Source organism: Oncorhynchus keta, chromosome 10, assembly GCF_023373465.1.
Source record: "Oncorhynchus keta strain PuntledgeMale-10-30-2019 chromosome 10, Oket_V2, whole genome shotgun sequence".
Classification (NCBI taxonomy): domain Eukaryota; kingdom Metazoa; phylum Chordata; class Actinopteri; order Salmoniformes; family Salmonidae; genus Oncorhynchus; species Oncorhynchus keta.
The window spans coordinates 74,340,683-74,359,629 of NC_068430.1; the positions used below are offsets into that span (position 1 = coordinate 74,340,683).

Here is an 18,947-nt window from a genome sequence, read left to right on the forward strand (position 1 = left end):
TTGATTCTTGATGAATATACACTTATAAATGCCTCATGATCTTAGTTCAACTGTCACACCCCAACAGAACCCGAAAAATAAGTTTGTTTCACTCCAATGTTAAAACACAGTAAAATGTAAACAAACACTATATAGCCTCAAAACATGGTTCAAACGAATGTTGATATCATGGATGACTAATCCTTGCATCCAAAGTTCTGTCTATGAATTTGAGAGTGAGTCAATGTCTCCAGCCCCATGCCTCAGCTGTTTACCTAACCAGGGGTGGGGAGTACACATTACTATTGTTTCTACTACTGATTGCCGCTTTAAAATGTGAACATTTTGAAAAGAGAGCCATGCACGCATTCATGTATCAATTTTAAAAATCAAACAATACATTTTACTTTGTTTTTACCAATCTAACTACAAAACATAATGGCAATAATTTTATTTGAATGGTATATCTCTTGTAAATGAAGATGGCATACGCCTACTCACAATACAGGTAAATGCATATTCAATAGGGGCGTCGAGTGATTGGGCTAGTTTTGGCTGATCAGTGGAGTCGTACCTTATTTACATAAGTATTCAGACCCTTTGCTCAGGTGCATCCTGTTTACAATGATCAACCTTGAAATGTTTCTACAACTTGGAGTCCACCTGTGGTCAATTCAATTGATTGGACAGGATTTGGAAAGGCACATAAGGCCCCGCATGTTGACAGTGCATGTCAGAGCAAAAACCAAGCCATGAGGTTGAAGGAATTGTCCGAAGAGCTCAGAGACAGGATTGTGTCGAGGCACAGATCTGGGGAGGGGTACCAAAACATTTTTGCACCATTGAAGGTCCCCAAGAACACAGTGGACTCGGAGAAGGGCCTTGGTCAGGGAGGTGACCAAGAACCCACACACTGAAAGAGCTCCAGAGTTCCTTTGTGGAGATGAGAACATTCCAGAAGGACAACCATCTCTGCAGCACTACACCAATCAAACTTTTATGGTAGAGTGGCAAGACAGAAGCCACTCCTCAGTAAAAAGGCACATGACAGCCCGCTGGAGTTTGCCAAAAGGCACCTAAAGACTCTCAGACCATGACAAACAAGATTCTCTGGTCTGAACCAAGATTGAGCTCTTTGGCTTGAATGCCAAGCGTCACATCTGGAAGAAACCTGGCACCATCCCTACGGTGAAGCATGGTGCTGTCATGCTGTGGGGATGTTTTTCAGCAGCAGGGACTGGGAGACTAGTCAGGATTGAAGGAAAGATGAACGGAGCAAAGTACCAAGAGATCCGTGATGGGAGTGAAGGTTCACCTTCCAAAGGGACAACGACCCTAAGCACTCAGCCAAAACAACATAGGAGTGGCTTTGGGACAAGTCTCTGAAAGTCCTTGAGTGGCCCAGCCAGAGCCCGGACTTGAACCTGATCGAAAAACTCTATAGAAGCCAGGAAAAAGTTGTGCAAATCTTCATCCAACTTGACAGAGCTTGAGAGGATCTGCAGGGAAGAATGGGAGGATTTTATTTATTTGATAAATTAGCAAAAAATTCTAAAAAACGTTTTTTTTGTTGCTTTGTCATTATGGGGTATTGTGTGTAGATTGAGGGGGAAAAACTATTTAATTTTTGAATAAGGCTGCATGTGGAAAAAGTGAAGGGGTCCAAATACACAATATATTAGCCTACTGATTAACAACATTTGCATAGAAGCATCACGCCGGCATGTAGGCACTGCTGTTAGTTTGAGGATATGAAATAACATCTATTCAATGTAAATGGGTTTGCTTATGAAACTAGTATGTCATTTTCTGTGAAAAATGTTTTTTTCTGCAGTCAGGACAGAACTGTAAACTCACCTACCAAGACAAAATTCAAAACAACTCAATTGGCTAGTTCAGCCATCTGTCAAGAAATGGGCGGGTTCTAACTTGTATCCTACTGCTACGATTGGATAGCGTGAGGCTGTAACTCCGTTTACTTTCTCATCTCATTTGGTGCTGTGTACTGCTACTATGACAACTAGCTCAATGGCATTTGCTACCAAGTCATAAATGTACATCATATCTAACAAGGACAAGGGGGAAATGTCTCGTTGCCGAAAATGGTGCATGTGTAAAAACCAGCTAATGTTAGGAGCTAATAGCCAACGTAGCTAGCAATTTGATATCTTAGGACCATGCTTATCTAGCTAATATACCTAGCTAGAGTAGCTAATATACCTAGCTAGAGTAGCTAATATACCTAGCTAGAGTAGCTAATATACCTAGCTAGAGTAGCTAATATACCTAGCTAGAGTAGCTAATATACCTAGCTAGAGTAGCTAATATACCTAGCTAGAGTAGCTAATATACCTAGCTAGCTAACACCACAGATGACATGGCTAATAATCTTAATCTTTGCTAACAGGTCACATGTGCTTAGCTTGCTTATTTTTTTCCACCTTTATTTAACCAGGTAGACTAGTTTAAAACAAGTTCTCATTTACAACTGCAACCTGGCCAAGATAAAGCAAAGCAGTGAGACACAAACAGCAGAGTTACACATGGAATAAACAAAGATACAGTCAATAAACACAATAGGAAAAAAGTCTATATACAGCATTGGCAAATGAGGTAAGGCAATAAATAGACCAAAGTGGCAAAATAATTACAATTGAGAAATTAAACACTGAAGTGATAGATGTGCAGAAGATGAATGTGCAAGTAGAGATACTGGGGTGCAAAGGAGCAAAACAAATGAATAATAACAGTATGGGGATGAGGTAGTTGGATGGGTTATTTACAGATGGGCTATGTACAGGTGCAGTGATCTGTGAGCTGCTCTGACAGCTGGTGCTTAAAGTTAGTGAGGGCGATATGAGTCTCCAGCTTCATTGATTTTTGCTATTTGTTCCAGTCATTGGCATCAGAGAACTGGAAGGAAAGGCGGCCACAAAAGGAATTGGCTTTGGGGGTGACCAGTGAAATATACCTGCTGAAGCAAATGCATCGGGTGGGTGCTGCTATTGTGACCAGTGAGCTGAGATGAGGCGGGGCTTTACCTAGCAAAGACTTATAGATGACCTGGAGCCAGTGGGTTTGGCGGCCAGCCAAAGTGAGGGCCAGCCAATGAGATTATACAGGTCACAGTGGTGGGGAGTATATGGGGCTATGGTGACAAAACAGATGGCACTGTGATAGACTGCATCCAATTTTCTGAGTAGTGTTGGAGGATATTTTGTAAATGACATCACCCGAAGTCAAGGATCGTCAGTTTTACGAGGGTGTTTGGCAACATGAGTGAAGGATGCTTTGTTGGGAAATAGGAAGCCGATTCTAGATTTAATTTTGGATTAGAGATGCTTAATGTGAGTCTGGAAGGAGTGTTTACAGTCTAACCAGACACCTAGGTATTTGTAGATGTCCACATATTCTAAGTCAGAACCGTCCAGAGTAGTGATGCTGGACGGGCTGGTAGCGATTGGTTGAAGAGCATGCATTTAGTTTGAATTGCATTTAAGAGCAGTTGGAGGCCATGGAAGGAGTGTTGTATGGCATTGAAGCTTATTTGGAGGTTTGTTAATACAGTGTCCAAAGAAGCAGCAAGAGCGACATCCTTGATGTATACAGAGAAAAGAGTCAGCCTGAGAATTGAACCCTGTGGCACCCCCATAGACTGCCAGAGGTCCGGACAACAGGCCCTCCGATTTGACACACTGAACTCTGAGAAGTTGTTGGTGAACTCGGTGAGGCAGTCATTTGAGAAACCAAGGATGTTGAGTCTGCCGATGAAAATGTTGTGATTGACAGAGTTGAAAGCCTTGGCCAGAATACAGCTGCACAGTATTGTCAAATCGGTGGAGATTATGATATCGTTTAGGACCTTGAGCGTGGCTGAGGTGCACCCAGACCAGCTTGGAAACCAGATTGCATAGCGGAGAAGGTACGGTGGGATTCGAAATGGTCGGTGATCTGTTTGTTAACTTTGCTTTCGAAGACCTTAGAAAGGCAGGGTAGGATAGATGTGTCTGTAGCAGTTTGGGTCTGGAGTGTCTCCCCCTTTGAAGAGGGGGATGACCACAGCAGCTTCCAATTTATGGGGATCTCAGATGATACGAAGGAGGAGGTTGAACAGGCTAGTAACAGGGGTTGCAACACTTTTGGCTCATAATTTTAGAAAGAGAGGGTCCAGATTGTCTAGCCCAGCAGATTTTTAGGGGTCCAGGTTTTGCAGCTCTTTCAGAACATTAGCCATCTGGATTTGGGTGAAGGAGAAATGGGGGAGGCTTAGGCAAGTTGTTGTGGGGGTGCAGGGCTGTTGACCAGGGTAGGGGTGGAAAGGTGGAAAGCATGGCCAGCCATAGAAAAATGCTTAATGAAATTCTCAATTATCATGGATTTATCAGTGGTGACAGTGTTTCCTAGCCTTAGTGCAGTGGGCAGCTGGGAGGAGGTGCTCTTATTGACCATGGACTTTTTGGAATTTGTGGTGCGGGATGCACTTTTCTGTTTGAAAAAGCTATCCTTTGCTTTCCTAACTGCCTGTGTATATTGGTTCCTAACTTCCCTGAAATCGTGGGGGTTATTTGATGCTTGATTACTGCATGCATGTCCGGGCACGTCGACACAAGCTTTATTATTAGTGAATTAACTAAAATATTTTATTTTGGTCACAGTGTCAATTCATCCATTTCTCAATACTGCACCTTCCTGTTGGAGAATGAGCCAAGCTTGCTGCTGTGGTTGATTTTCCCAGCTAGACATTCCTCAGCATTGTGCAATTAGAGCTAGGGCTATCATATCATGGTATTTTTTACAGTACATTTTTTCTGCATTTCCTGCACTTATTTGAGAATTTCCACACTGCCCCATAGGGCTGCACAATACAGGCAACACATCTAAGCAAATCTAAGCCTTATTTTTAACCAAATGTTTCAAATTGTGATTTAGATCAAAAACACTTGGGTGAACTGTTGGAATCATGGAAGTAGAATGTGGGCACTTAGAATACAGTGTTATTTAACATGACAAGAAATGAAAATGCCAGGGAGGAGTTATTGTGACAGGGTAGGTACCAAAGTGTTAGTCAGCATTTCCTAGGGGACTCTATAATCTTTGCTTACATTAAAATGTTCCTTCATGTAGCCAACATAGTCATGCTTAGCCTATTCCTCTTTGATTTTGAAGATACTGTTGCGCAAACAACATGGTGATTTAGGCCTACACCATCACTGTTATCAAGATGTATTAGCTAGCTTTGCCTCATTAGATTTATTAGCTAACTAGCGATTAGCGGCTAAAACTTGCTAAGAAAAGACAAACACAGTGTAATTATAGAAAGCTTGAGGATTTACATTAAGCACAATGTATAGTCATCAAATGAAACAGCATCGTACATGCAACAATGTTGATGACAACTGCATTGACCATGCAGACTGAACGCAAGAGTCTCATGGTGAAGCAACAACAAATGCGCTCCTTGAATGAAAGGGGACGGGGCTAAGTCAATGTGGGAAGCGGCATGGAATGCGAGAGCGGAAGGGGATGACTCAAGTAGAGGTAACTATAAATATTTTTCATTACACACGCCATATCACATTTACAAACCAAACATACAAATACTGTTATAGAAGGTAAACAAAACAAAAAAAACACTACTAAACAGTCCATGGATCAATACCGGTATATAGTAAAATACGGTATACTGCCCAGCCCTATGTGCAATGCTCGTGGCTCAGGCTGGTACAGCTTTGCTATGTAGAAGGACTATCAGCTAAGCCGATAGAATAGAAAAGGCCAATATCGTCCTGATACGTCGGCTTGGAAGATTATCGGTCGTTCTCTATCATTTCACAACATTGCAATATTATTTGAGCTAGCTGGCTGTACCAAAACTACAGTATTTTTCCATCACATCTTGTTCAAAACAAATTATATTTGTCACATGCCCTGAAGACAACAGGTGTAGACTTTACTGTGAAATGCTTACTTACGAGTCCTTTCAACAACAAAAAATAATTGAATTTGAAAAAATTGCAAATAAGAAAAAAATGAAATACTGACAATAAAATAACAATAGCGAGGCTATATAAAAGTAGTAGAGGTAATATGTACATGTAGGTAGAGGTAAAAGTGACTAGGCAGCAGCGTATGTGGAGAGTGTGAAAGTGTGTCAATGTGCGACTGAGTGTGTGTGGTGTCATAATGCGTGTGTATGTGTTGGAGCGTCAGTGTAGTCACTGTGTGGGTAGAGTCCAGTGAGTGTGCATAGAGCCAATGCAATAATGTCTCTACATATTTTTAAATAGGGAGACAATGTTTTCAGCACTTATTTCCATGACTGATCAAAATCATTTTTGCAGGAGACCACGGTGAGCAATAAAATCACAGTACCGAATCTACGGTGGACCCCATTTAGTCGACTGGTTGATTGGCTTTTGGTCGACCAAGATTTTTTTTGTCTAGCAGTAGCAAAAAATAAATAAATCATGGTGTACAAGACACCTGTCTGACTGGCACCTGTTTGAGTGGACTGATCCATCGTGGGGGTGGCACAGTCCATCACTAAGACATATGCTACTTAAATTGTATATGGTTATATTATGTAAGAACAAATGGTGCAACACTAATAAAAATAATATTTTATAACAAATGTGCCTTCTCCTGCGATGGATAGTGTTCGCTGTCCTCAGTTCTGAAACACATCAGCGCGTTGCTGAATTGGCACATTTTCCGAGACCATGTTGCTATGTGCATAATAGAGAAGTTAACCAGCATATTGGTGTTGAGAAGAAAGCTGTGGAGGAGGCAGCAGCGAAGTTAGGAGACAAGAACACAGCCCTTGCCTTAATCATCTAAGAAAAGTAAGGAGGAGGAAACCAACTTAAATTAGGTCTATAATCAATAACCTAACTGTTAAATGTGCCTGGCTTTATAAATCATCCATATATACACTACCAGTAAAAAGTTTTAAACCCTTGAATTACTAGGTGTTCTTTATTTTTAATATTTTCTACATTGTAGAATAGTGAAGACATCAAAACTCTGAAATAACATATGTAGTAGCCAAAAGTGTTAAACAAATCAAAATATATTTGAGATTCTTCAAAATAGCCACCCTTTGCCTTGACAGCTTTGCACACTCTTGGCATTCTCTCAACCAGCTTCATGAGGTAGTCACATGGAATGCATTTCAATTAACAGGTGTGCCTTGCTAAAAGTTCATTTGTGGAATTTCCTTCCTTAATGTGTTTGAGCCAATCAGTTGTGTTGTGACAAGGTAGGGGGTATACAGAATATATATTTTACCAAATTAGGCTCAAGTCCATAGTATGGCAAGAACAGCTCAAATAAACAAAGAGAAATGACAGTCCATCATTACTTTAAGACATGAAGGTCAGTCAATATGGAACATTTCAAGAACTTTGACAGTTTCTTCAAACGCAGTCACAAAAACCATCAAGAGCTATGAAACAGGCTCTCATGAGGACCGCCACAGGCAAAGAAGACCCAGAGTTACCTTTGCTGCAGAGGATAAGTTCATTACAGTTACCAGCCTCAGAAATTGCAGCCCAAATAAATACTTTCGAGTTCAAGTAACAGGCACATAACATCAACTGTTCAGATGAGACTGAGTGAATCAGTGCTTCATGGTCAAATTTCTGCAAAGAAACCACTACTAAAGGACACAAATAAGAAGAGGAGACTTGCTTGGGCCAAGAAACACGAGCACTGGACATTCGACCAGTGGAAATATGTCCTTTGGTCTAATGAGTCCAAATTTGAGATTTTGGTTCCAACCTCCATGTCTTTGTGAGACGCAGAGTTAGTGAACGGATGACCTCTGCATGTGTGGTTCCCACCGTGAAGCATGGAGGAGGTAGTGTGATGGTGCTTTGCTGGTGACACTGTCGGTGATTTATTTAGAATGCAAGGCACACTTAACCAGCATGGCTACCACAGCATTCTGCAGCGATACACCATCCCCATCTGGTTTGCGTTTAGTGGGAATATCATTTGTTTTTCAACAGGACAATGACCCAAAATACACCTCCAGGCTGTGTAAGGGCTATTTGACCAAGAAGGACAGTGCTGCGTCAGATGACCTGGCATCCACAATCACCCGACCTCAACCCAATTGACATGGTTTGGGATGAGTTGGACCGCAGAGTGAAGGAAAAGCAGCCAACATGTGCTCAGCATATGTGGGAACTCCTTCAAGACTGTTGGAAAAGCATTCCATGTGAAGCTGGTTGAGAGAATGCCAAATGTGCAAAGCTGTCAAGGCAAAGGGTGGCTACTTTGCAGAATCTCAAATATAAAATACATTTAGATTTGTTCAACACTTTTTTGGTTACTACATGATTCCATATGTGTTATTTCATAGTTTGTCTTCAATTATTATTCTACAATTTAGAAAATAGTATACTTTTTTTTAATCCCTTGAATGAGTAGGCGTGTCCAAACTTTTGACTGTTACTGTGTATGTATATGTAAAATAATATGGGATATTTTCCTTTAACACTACCACCCCTCCCATAATTGGATTAAACGAATGAACACCACCACTTAGGCTTCTACTTCCAGCTTATACGTACTATATACATTTTACAGACACATTATATTTTACATTAGTTATGTTAGTCTTTAGTCCCATCCTTCAGCTCCCCTCAACCCCTTCCATCTATCTCTGAACACCATCCAGTTGATTTCTATTTGCCATATGTTGTTTTTTTGTAACATCTATTTAACTAGGCAAGTCAGTTAAGAACAAATTATTATTTACAATGACGGCCTAGGAACAGTGGGTTAACTGCCTTGTTCAGGGGCAGAACAACACATTTTTAGGTTGTCAGCTCAGGGATTCGATCTTGCAACCTTTCAGTTAATGGCCTAAAGCTCTAACCACTAGGCTACCTGCTGCCCCAGGCTGTCAGCCTAAGAGCTGTAGCTAAGAGCACCTCCTGTTTACTCTTAATACCATAACTTACTTAGGCCTATATTTCAATAGGCTACAGTACTGCATCAATAAATCATGAATTCCTTCATTATATCACACAGCATACAAGTCATTCATGATTTGAAATGCAATCAACCATTTTAGTTTTAAAATAAAATATAGTAAGCCTTGAATAATTAGCGTAAACAACAAATAAACCATTCCATTTCGGAAATTTCATTCACGAACGTTACAAACTCTGGTATGCTTATAATTTAGTGTTGTTTACATTGTTCCAAACAGTCAGAAAATGTTTATTGTAATCTAACAGCCCCCGTTTGGCACACATAATATGCACACACTGCTTGCTCCTTACATTCTTTTTCTTGATCTCCAGTATTTTCCATAACTAGTCAAACTCATTCCACACATCTGACTTCCCCTTTACCTACTGAGCAACCAGTAAACATTCCCTCATTTTGATGTAACGTGTTAGTGTTAAGAGTTTGTTATAAGCAATTATTGATGTGATTATGATATGCTATAGGCCAGGCCCTATTGGTGACACGCATGCAATACATACATGTGAAGGCAGCAAGGATTGAGGGAATGTTTTTCCTAAACAAATTAAGGATTTTCAGTCAGAAATGACTGTTGCAGCTTCAGCAACACGGACAACGCGTTAAACACTGTTGATGTTCCGTGGTGGTCGCTGCAGCAGGGAGGATTGCGATCGTCCTCATCTAGTCATTTGTGTCTTAATTATTTAATTGAACAGTTTGCTTAAAGCATCAGACAAGCTCAGTGCATATCTGATTTGATTAAAGCATGTAGGATTGTGTCTATATAATGGAAAAATACACAAAATGTCAACCAAATAATTGGTCAAAAGAACAGACGACTCGGTTGACCAATATATCATTTTTTTCTTCTTGGGGACAGCTCTAATCAAAATGCATAGAATCACAATACATATCGTATCGGCGCCTAAGTATTGTGATAATAATATTGTATTGTGAGGTCTCTGGCAATTCCCAGCTCTATTAGTGAATAAGCTAGGCCATAGGCAACTTCAACAGGTTAAGTGATATGACATTGTAAGCCAATGAAGGTACTACAATAGCTACAAGTGATGTTGAGAAAACCTGGTAAGTAGGTTGGCCTGACTTAACCTAAAGGTCATAAAAGACAAATTGACAACAACTGTCAAGAGCTTCAACATCAAAATGATTTATATAAAACCAAAGGCTCTTGGTTTCTGTCTTTGTTCTGTCCATAGAAATATATTATCTAGGAAAGGTTTGGAACCTCTAACCCTCATTCTAGTTCTGTGGTTCCATCTCACAGCCTGTAGTACAGTAGTAGCATCATTTGTATGTAGTAATAGGCTACAGTATGAAGCCTAATAAAGTAATCTGTTATGCTCTAGGTATGTGTGTGTGTAGAAAAAGAGCAGGCTTGGCAACAGATCAGAGCTAAGGGAAAGGTTAGCACTGCTGCTGAGAGTAGGTGTTTGTGTGTGTCTAATCTTTGGGAGGAAGCGGTCTTCAAAGCATAAGACTCATAAAACCTATAGGGGTAAAAAGGGGTCCTGTTAATGACAAAGAGATAAGCTTAAAGGCCCAATTTCTGCTGTTTTTATATCAAATAAATTCTGTAATAGCTCACAATTAAAAATAGTCAAAAATAACAAACATTGCTTTATTAGCAAAAAAACCTACATTATTTTGCTACGACTGTCAGAGTGGGGAAAGCTTGAAACTTGCTGTTATTGGCAGTTTCATCAGCACAATATTATACAAAAACACAGGAAAAACTGAATGTTGACTAGACAGGGTCTTTAATATGGCTCTGTAGGTACATTTTGTGCTGCTCTTCTCAGTAACAGTTATGTTCACTCAACAGAGAAGTATCTAGCAGCACGGACCTCACTGACTTAGGATAACTGAACTCTATATTAGGCTACTAATAAAATGAGAGAAAATAGATGGTGAATATTAAAATACATAAATAACAATGAGACTATACTGTGAACTAGGCCTAGAGCAAAGCAGCAATCACTGAATGACCTCTGACTCAACCCAGATTCTAATGAACTAAGAGAAAGGTGATGGACGTTGAATATCAAAACACATGACTGTATAAAATAATAGTTGGTTGTATCAAAGCAGGCAGCTTCTTTGTATTTTCTTTTGGGTCCCTCGTCACTAGTTGCCACAAAGTCATAAACCCCGTGCCACAAAGTCACTGCTAAACTTAAGACCAAAAAGCACATTTCTGTTTTCATGTAGAGTATTTTTACAATATAGCCAATTTTGACTTTGTGGCATTGGTAACTTGTGGAAACCCTAAAATAGGGTAAGTAGGCTATCACATCAATCATGTCTTAGATAAAGGCAACTATGCAACACGGCAGTGGGGTCTGGGGTTGCCTGGCGACTCATTCTGAATTTCATTTTGCTGCTCTAACTATCATTCAGTCAGACTGCCATCGTAGAAGTCCTTTCTGCTGACGTTAAAGTGAGGGGCGTTATACAAAACAAGTCATCTGCGATTGGATTGTCCCTAACCAATCAGTATCAAAAGCAATGACCATTTCTGAAACGCCGCTTTACCCACGTGTTCAGGCTCTGGCCACACCCATCGGTTACTGGGACCAACCAGAGCGGTTTGAACGTGTTCGCATTCGAGAAGTCCTCTGGGAGGAGATCAAATCCAGACTCATTGTGGAGAATACATTTTAATGGGCGTGGCATTTGGCCGGAGAGATGTGGATTGGTCACCAGGCATAGTCTGGGGTGCATCATGTCAAAATCCCAACAATAAACATGGCAACGGCAAGCAGAGAACAAACCTACTGGCCCTCACCTAAACAAGCAGTGGGTGTGATGTCAGTGTTTGTTTATTCTTTAAATTCCTCTTCAAAACCATAAAATGTACCCAAAGGTTTGAAACAAACATAAGCTAGTTTAATAATATGCAGGTGACCGAACCGAAGGAGCACTCTCTCTCACCCCCCCACTCCAGAAAAATGACTTGTGGGCGAAGTCATGCTGTAGAAAAAGCACATAAGGTCAAGGGTCACAGAGCGCAGCAACTTTCCAGTTATCTTTCATCACTGACTGACTAAATGGATCATTCCAGATTCCACTCCATGGAGAGGAACCAAAAGGAAAGGAACCAAGTTTGGGACGAATGACAGGCAGTGCAATAGATGATATACATAAAATGAGAAGGCTGGACACCATTTTCCTCTGATGATTATTATGATGATGATCCACCACCACCATCATCACTGTAGCTTTCCTCAATTCACGTGCCAATTGTTAAGCCTCTACTTGTATAATGTAGCCTATAGCCAGTTGGTGGACATCTTGGGCAAAGCAAGCAGTCACTACTACCAATCCTGCCAAGTCTTCCCATGTTGTTGCGTCATGTTTGCTCAAGACTGGCCAATTTTCTTCATCTCTGTCCTCTCCCTTTGAGGATTGCATAAGTATACGCATATATCATCATCACTGGAATAAAGTTGGAATAACACACAGGTTTAGGCTTTGATATGATACAATCACTACAATTGTGCAAATACATTTAGCTGCCAGATTTGTAATTGATTGGGGGTTAAGGACTTTGGAACAATCTCCCCATGTCCACTCCTGAATGAATGAATGACAGACAGTTTATGTCTGCTCTCTTTCCCTTGCATATCTTTTTTCATTTTACAAAGCATTTAGCTAACTAGGCAGGCTTAACAACTCTCTCACTGACTGACTATCAAAAGATGATTACAACCAATAGGCCTAATACTACGCAGCTCCTGTAATGTGTGTCTACATTTGACAGTGATGGCAAGAGATGCACTGGTGAGGTGGCAGGCAGCTACATAACCAGCCCACAGCACACGCAGGACGTAACCGTGCCAATGACAAATCCGTGGAAAGAGAGATTATCGATATAACCGGTGCCACAGTTCGTGGAAGTCAAGTTACGTCCAAGATCACGATTGATATGCGTAAAAACGAGACGCAAACCAACCTGTGTGTGTGTGATACAGCAGCAACCGATGGGGTGGTCCTGCTGTTCTTGTCAGAGCCACATACTAACGTTAAATTGGTTAGTTAGCCAGCCTACGAACTGGATGACATAAACTAGCTAGTTAGCTATTGATTGTTTAGGAAAAGTAGCCGCAAATAGCTAGCTATTCTTAGTGTCACCCTTGTCGTGCTAACAAAATCTAAGCAAGCTAGCTAAATCATTTAAACTGGTCATGAAATCAAAAAACGAAACGTAAACACATCAAGCTAACTTCAGAAGCTAAGTGAGGCTGGCAAACATTTTTTTGCAACCATTCAGTCAAATCGTAGAGCAAACAACCTGGACAACGTCATATCTAGGTGCAATTCTGGTAGAGGAAACAAATATCAGTCTCAGTAGCTAGATGGCCTTCTTAATTATAAAAATGAATTGCTAACGTTAACCTCCAAGCTCACATACCCGAGCGTTCTGACTGCGCGGTTCCCGTAGGCCCCACCAAAAGCAGCTGTCAGACTTGGAACACCATCCCGACAATCGCGAGCCTATCACGGGGAAATAAGCAAGCACGCAACCCCACTATCGCGCAGCTCAATCCTGTAGCTACCTTCTTCAACTGTACTGACACCTAAATAATAACAACTATTATGTTCAAATCGTTAGTTTACAGATTGACACTTGGTCATCATTCAAGACCGTTTCTCGTCAAGCATTTTCGCAGAGCCCTTTTCTCGCTCTCGTAGTGAAATGAGGAAAAAAATAAAACATTCTCAAAACAGCGGCCATTCCGAACGAAGCTTGAACAAAAGAGTGCAGTTCTCAGCCTACCGAAAGGCTGCGTCATCAACCCAGCTATGCGGATGACAAAAAGGACATTTAAGAAGCCTACTATAAAAACATCAGCTTGATTTAAAGGTGTATTGAAAGGTATGAAATAATATAAGTGTTTTACCTTCAGAGGTGTGACTCTACCATCCCTGCTTCCTCCTCTTTCCTACCACTGCTGTTGCTTGGGTCCCCTCCCTACCACCAAATTGCGTCACACGCACGCATTACCAATGTATCACGAGACTTACTTGAACAGAAAAAGGTGTTTGGGTGAGTGTAAGTGAAAGTGGTGAAAATGTGTAATTTAGCTACCTGGCATATTTATTGTCATCATAAAAGTGTAAAAGTCAGAAAAACCCGGAATATAACTCAGAGCTTTTTCCTGGGAGTGAAATTGAATGTTTGAAGCAAGCATATATTGTTCGTAGGGTTCAGTATAAATTCGTTTATATTCGTATTCAAACAGTCAGTTCGAATAATAATGCACATCCGAAGAGGTTGGATTAGGTCTGCTCCATGAGCATCTATTTTAGCCACGACCAGAGCTGCCAACTCTCACGCATTAGCGGTGAGACACGCATTTGACCCTCTTCTCATGTTCTCACGGCACAGCTTTTATATCACACGCATTGAAAAGTCCTCTGATTTTATTTGTCTAATTATTCAATTGTATAGACAGCGCGTTCACTTTTCAACTGTGCTCCAAATCGTTTTGAAATCAGGGCATCTGCGTCTGCAATGTAACATCACGAGCAGGGCCTTGTCTTGCCACAGCACTGTGAACAGCGGCACATTGAAGCATATGATTGGCCTAATTATGTAAGAGATCAAGGGGATTGGAGGCATGTTTTAAAGAAACGCCCCTCAAGATTTGAGTGGCGCTAAATAGAGAGAGAGAGACCACGTTCTGTGCTGAGGTGTGTGCACAACGGTAGCGCGCTGTTTTATGTACAATGTCGTCAACAAAATGTGCTTGCTGTTACTGCCTTCCCTATTGCAGAATCAGATTTTAGACAGCATGTACTAATGTCGATTTAATCCACGTTTGCATTTAGTCCCCTCGTTTGGTGATTGGCATTTAGGTTGTGACAACGAACAGGCAGCAGACAGACGCACACAGTTTTAGTAGGGAAGTTTGGTATTGTGACCTAATTGGTAACTATAACAAATAATTTGGTCAAACAGATTGTGAACTACGTTTGATTCAAGAGGGGGACAAAACAATATAAAAATGATTTGGTTTTGGTGAAGGGTAGTTTTATGTGATTTTCAGGAGATTGTATTATCTATTTACTTTATTTAGTCTGATCAGTGGAACAATTCTCATTCTTAACATCGGGCTACATTTTCAGAAAGAACACAACTGTTATTCCCCACACGTATTTTATTCTTCTGCTTCTTCCCAATTTTGCCAGTGTATTTAAGTATTTGAAATCTGATATGCTGACCTGTGTCTTTGAAAATGATTTTTAAATTTTAATTTTAATTTTATTTCACCTTTATTTAACCAGGTAAGCTAGTTGAGAACAAGTTCTCATGTACAACTGCGACCTGGCCAAGATAAAGCAAAGCAGTGCGACACAAACAACAACACAGAGTTACACATGAAATAAACAAGCGTACAGTCAATAACACATATAAAATAAAATAAAGTCTATATACAGTGTGTGCAAATGATATGAAGCTATGTATTTTTTTTTCAGCCGTACATGAACAGTTTTGAATAAGTCATACAAATAAGCATTGGATATTAAATGCTCCAGGAATCAAATATCATTTTTGACATTGTAGAATTGTGTGGCGGTTCTAGCTTGTATGGCTCCTGGGCGAACCCCTGTGCTAACTTGTCATTTTTATTCAGACATTTGGAACAACATAAATAAGTAATCATAACATTTAAAACTATATAAATATATACACAAAAATAAGACTCATAAATATAAAAAAGAAGTAACAAAGACAAATAGAAACAAATTGTAGTTTATAAATACAAATAAAAAAGAGAATTGAATTATTAAACTATTACCCTATTGCTAACAAAAAACACACAAATAAAACTAAATTGCACCAATCCTATATTACACAAATACACAAATAGAATAACACGCTTAAATGGAAGAGAACCTGATTATTACACTATTGAACTTCAAACAAGAAACACACACAACTAAATTGCACAAGTACTTGCATTACTAATTGCATTAGTACTGTACTAAGTTAGAGGTGCGCTATTTGATAGATTCCCCGCTTCCCCTTCCTCTGGCTTCCAGTGGGAGACCTGAGGTCAACCTACCCCCCCGTCCCCCTCCCTATCTCGTACTTCTGAGTGGGAGAACTTCCCAGGCAGTAGCCTGCCTCGCTTACAAACTAGAATCAGGGCTCCCACTCCGACAAGGTTCATTGACCCACAGTCCCACACGGTGACATGATATCATTGATATGATGTGCAAATGAGTGATAGAAAACCATCGCGCAAATGTCACCATTCGGAATATTTGTTGTTTCTTTGTGTTTTTTTATTCATCTTGCCCCAGGCAAGATGCTGCCCAGGCGGTTGCCCATGTCGCCGATGCCTAAATCCGCCACTGGTGTGCATGCTAGGCAGAGATGGTATGGGGTCTCACAACTCATAAACACATCATATCAACTTCATTTACGCCTACGAGTTGAAGGTCCTTGGCATCATCTTACTGTACATAGACAATAGTTTCGTCTATGTAGAGTAAGATGATGCCACTGATATTCAACTGGTAGGCATACACCACCTGAATATTGATAATCATTCGATTTTTCTTGAAGGTTGGGTGATCTTGAAAAATGTATTTTTATAACAACAACATTTGCAAACACCTAGCACTTGGAAAATATACAGGGTCAGGGGTGGTTAACCCTCTTGGAGAGCAAATTACATTTTCTTCCAGCCTGATTTTAAGGAGAGTTCACCCAAATGACAAAATACAAATGTTTGTGTCCTTACCTTGAAAGCAGTCTATGGACAAGGAGAGTGCAATCTATAATTTGGTTACCCACTGTCATGAACCGTTAATATTAACATTTCCTGTGGAGAGCCGTGGTGTACTGGTACATGTCCTTGGCACATGTCACTTACAACATTCCACCCGAGAACGGGGATCAATCCCTACTTCCAACCTTCCCACTGTTTCTAGCATTTGCCTGTCTCCCTATCTCATTTCATTATTGTCTGAACAAAGTGTCAAATTACTTAAAAAAACATGTTTACAAAAAATATTAGCATAAATGTCAAAGTAACAATGTCGTTGAAGTCTGAGAGCTTGTTTCATGTTCAAAGCCTCCTGTGGTTTTATTTTCTTATCCCCCCCTCCCCAATTGGCCTAAGCCATGTCAAAATACATAGAATTCCAGGAAATGAGATTTAAAACTAACATTTTACTGGTGGAGGACCCCTAGTTCCCATCTAGGGGTTGTGCCAGGAGGCAGTGCAACTCTCATAGCAAATCCCACTCCAAGCTTTCTTTAAAAGTTGGCAGCCCTTCACTGCCAACCTCTACATATGACATATCTTCTCACTCCTTATTTTCTCTCTAGGCTACATAAAATATGTTTAAATTAAATTATGTAAAGAAAATTCGTGATTTCTGTCTTTATCACATTTATATGTTGTGTAGTGTTTTTTTAAAGATTTTATGAACTCAATATAAACTTCCAACTCTGCCCACCAGATGGCTGCAATGCGATGCATTGTTTCTAAACCGGGTCGTAAAACTGTAGAAGAAAAGCCAGTTGACAATCCCGGAAAGGAACAAACATTGGTTTTTTTGGCTTGGCAACCCGAATCTGTCAATTGAGGTAATGTTATGGTTAAAAAAATAAATTTCGTGACGATAACATCACGTACCTATATGACTGAAGAAGGATTGATAAATGTGTTTTGAATCATCAGTGACTAAATAAATCGTGTAGTAGCTAACTAAGCTCAACAACAGTTGCTAGCCATCTTATCGTGCCTTAATATTTTTCAGATGCCAACTATAATTATTCATGCTTTTATTTCAGCTGGACCTAACAATACATAATGCCTGAAGTCAAATCGATGTTCAGAGAAGTGCTGCCCAAACAAGGTGAGTAACGACCATTATCAATAAAGACTGGTATAAATGAGCAATTTCGTCTATCATGCAACTCAACACAGCCACCCCTTCACTTCTGCAGTAACGTTAGATGCTCTAAAATACCGTAAACACATTCCTTTCAGTAGAAGGAACACCTCGAAACACTGCCAAGTGTGTGCCGACCGATGTTATGTTCCTTCAGGTTTTTTACTCCTACTGAAAATACCTCTCTACTGTTGAAACCGGTCACTGACCCCAAAGATACACCTACACGTAGCCCACCAGATTTGTTTTCTCTTTACCTGAACTTAACTACAGTATGTTCAGAGAAACTGCACAGTGCTACAAGAGTATACCATGCTGATTGTATTGATCATAGTATTGAGTCTATTCTATAAAGACAGTCTTGGTAAGTGTGCGAGTTGGTTAATTCCTAGGCTTGTGCATGCAGGAAACCTGGGTGTGTCTTATTTTGTGGATGCATTCTGATAACTGGAAGACAAGCCTGTAACTTCACTCTTGGTTATGCTACCATCCAAAGGGCAGTTGTCCATGGAGGATGTCCCCACCATGGTGCTGTGTAAGCCCAAGCTGATGCCTCTGAAATCAGTCACCCTGGAGAAACTGGAGAAGATGCAACTGGAGGCCCAGGAGGCCATCAAGCAACAGGATCTGGCACTGAAAGAGCAGCAGGAGACACAGTAGACATGCAATGGCAGCCCATGTAGTAGTAGGGTCAGTAGACACAAAATGGACAATAGCCAGAGTAGTTTTATTATCAAGCAACAGGAACTAAATGAGCCACAATGGAGGACAGTAGCTACACAAGTAGACACAAAATGGACTACAGACAGAAGTTAAGATGGATACAATGGAGGGCAGAGGTTCACACTAGTCACAACCTAATATTGCAATATAGCACTGTTGGCATCAATCTCATGGATTATTTTTATAGCCTTGTGATTATGGGAAGTCTTATTTCTGAGAGAAGTTGAATTGGAGTTTAGGTAAATAACATTGTTGTGAACATGTTCTTCAAATAAAATATTTCCCTTATGGTGTTTTCTAAATCTAGTACCATGATTCAAGTCATCTTTCAT

At 40.3% G+C, this 18,947-nt stretch overlaps 2 protein-coding genes across 3 annotated transcripts in view; one reads left to right on the forward strand and one right to left on the reverse strand.

Annotated features, from left to right (window-relative positions):
* Positions 1–14,038, reverse strand: part of LOC118372625 (leucine-rich repeat protein SHOC-2) — a 29,244-nt gene extending 15,206 nt beyond the window's left edge. The window contains exon 1 of one of the 2 annotated variants that reach the window (XM_052527934.1): positions 13,881–14,038. The gene's annotated coding sequence lies outside the window, so the exon portion shown is untranslated. Of the gene's footprint in view, positions 1–13,390; positions 13,533–13,880 lie in introns of those variants that run through there. The other variant, XM_052527935.1, reaches the window with a different exon arrangement.
* A 3,470-nt stretch (positions 14,039–17,508) lies between these two features.
* LOC127932357 (BBSome-interacting protein 1) lies at positions 17,509–18,921 on the forward strand. The gene is made up of 3 exons (XM_052527936.1): positions 17,509–17,584; positions 17,792–17,856; positions 18,389–18,921. Exons 2-3 carry the CDS (start codon positions 17,811–17,813, stop codon positions 18,550–18,552), a joined length of 210 nt encoding a protein of 69 aa, XP_052383896.1. The 5' UTR covers positions 17,509–17,584; positions 17,792–17,810; the 3' UTR covers positions 18,553–18,921.
* The last annotated feature ends 26 nt before the right edge of the window (positions 18,922–18,947 follow it).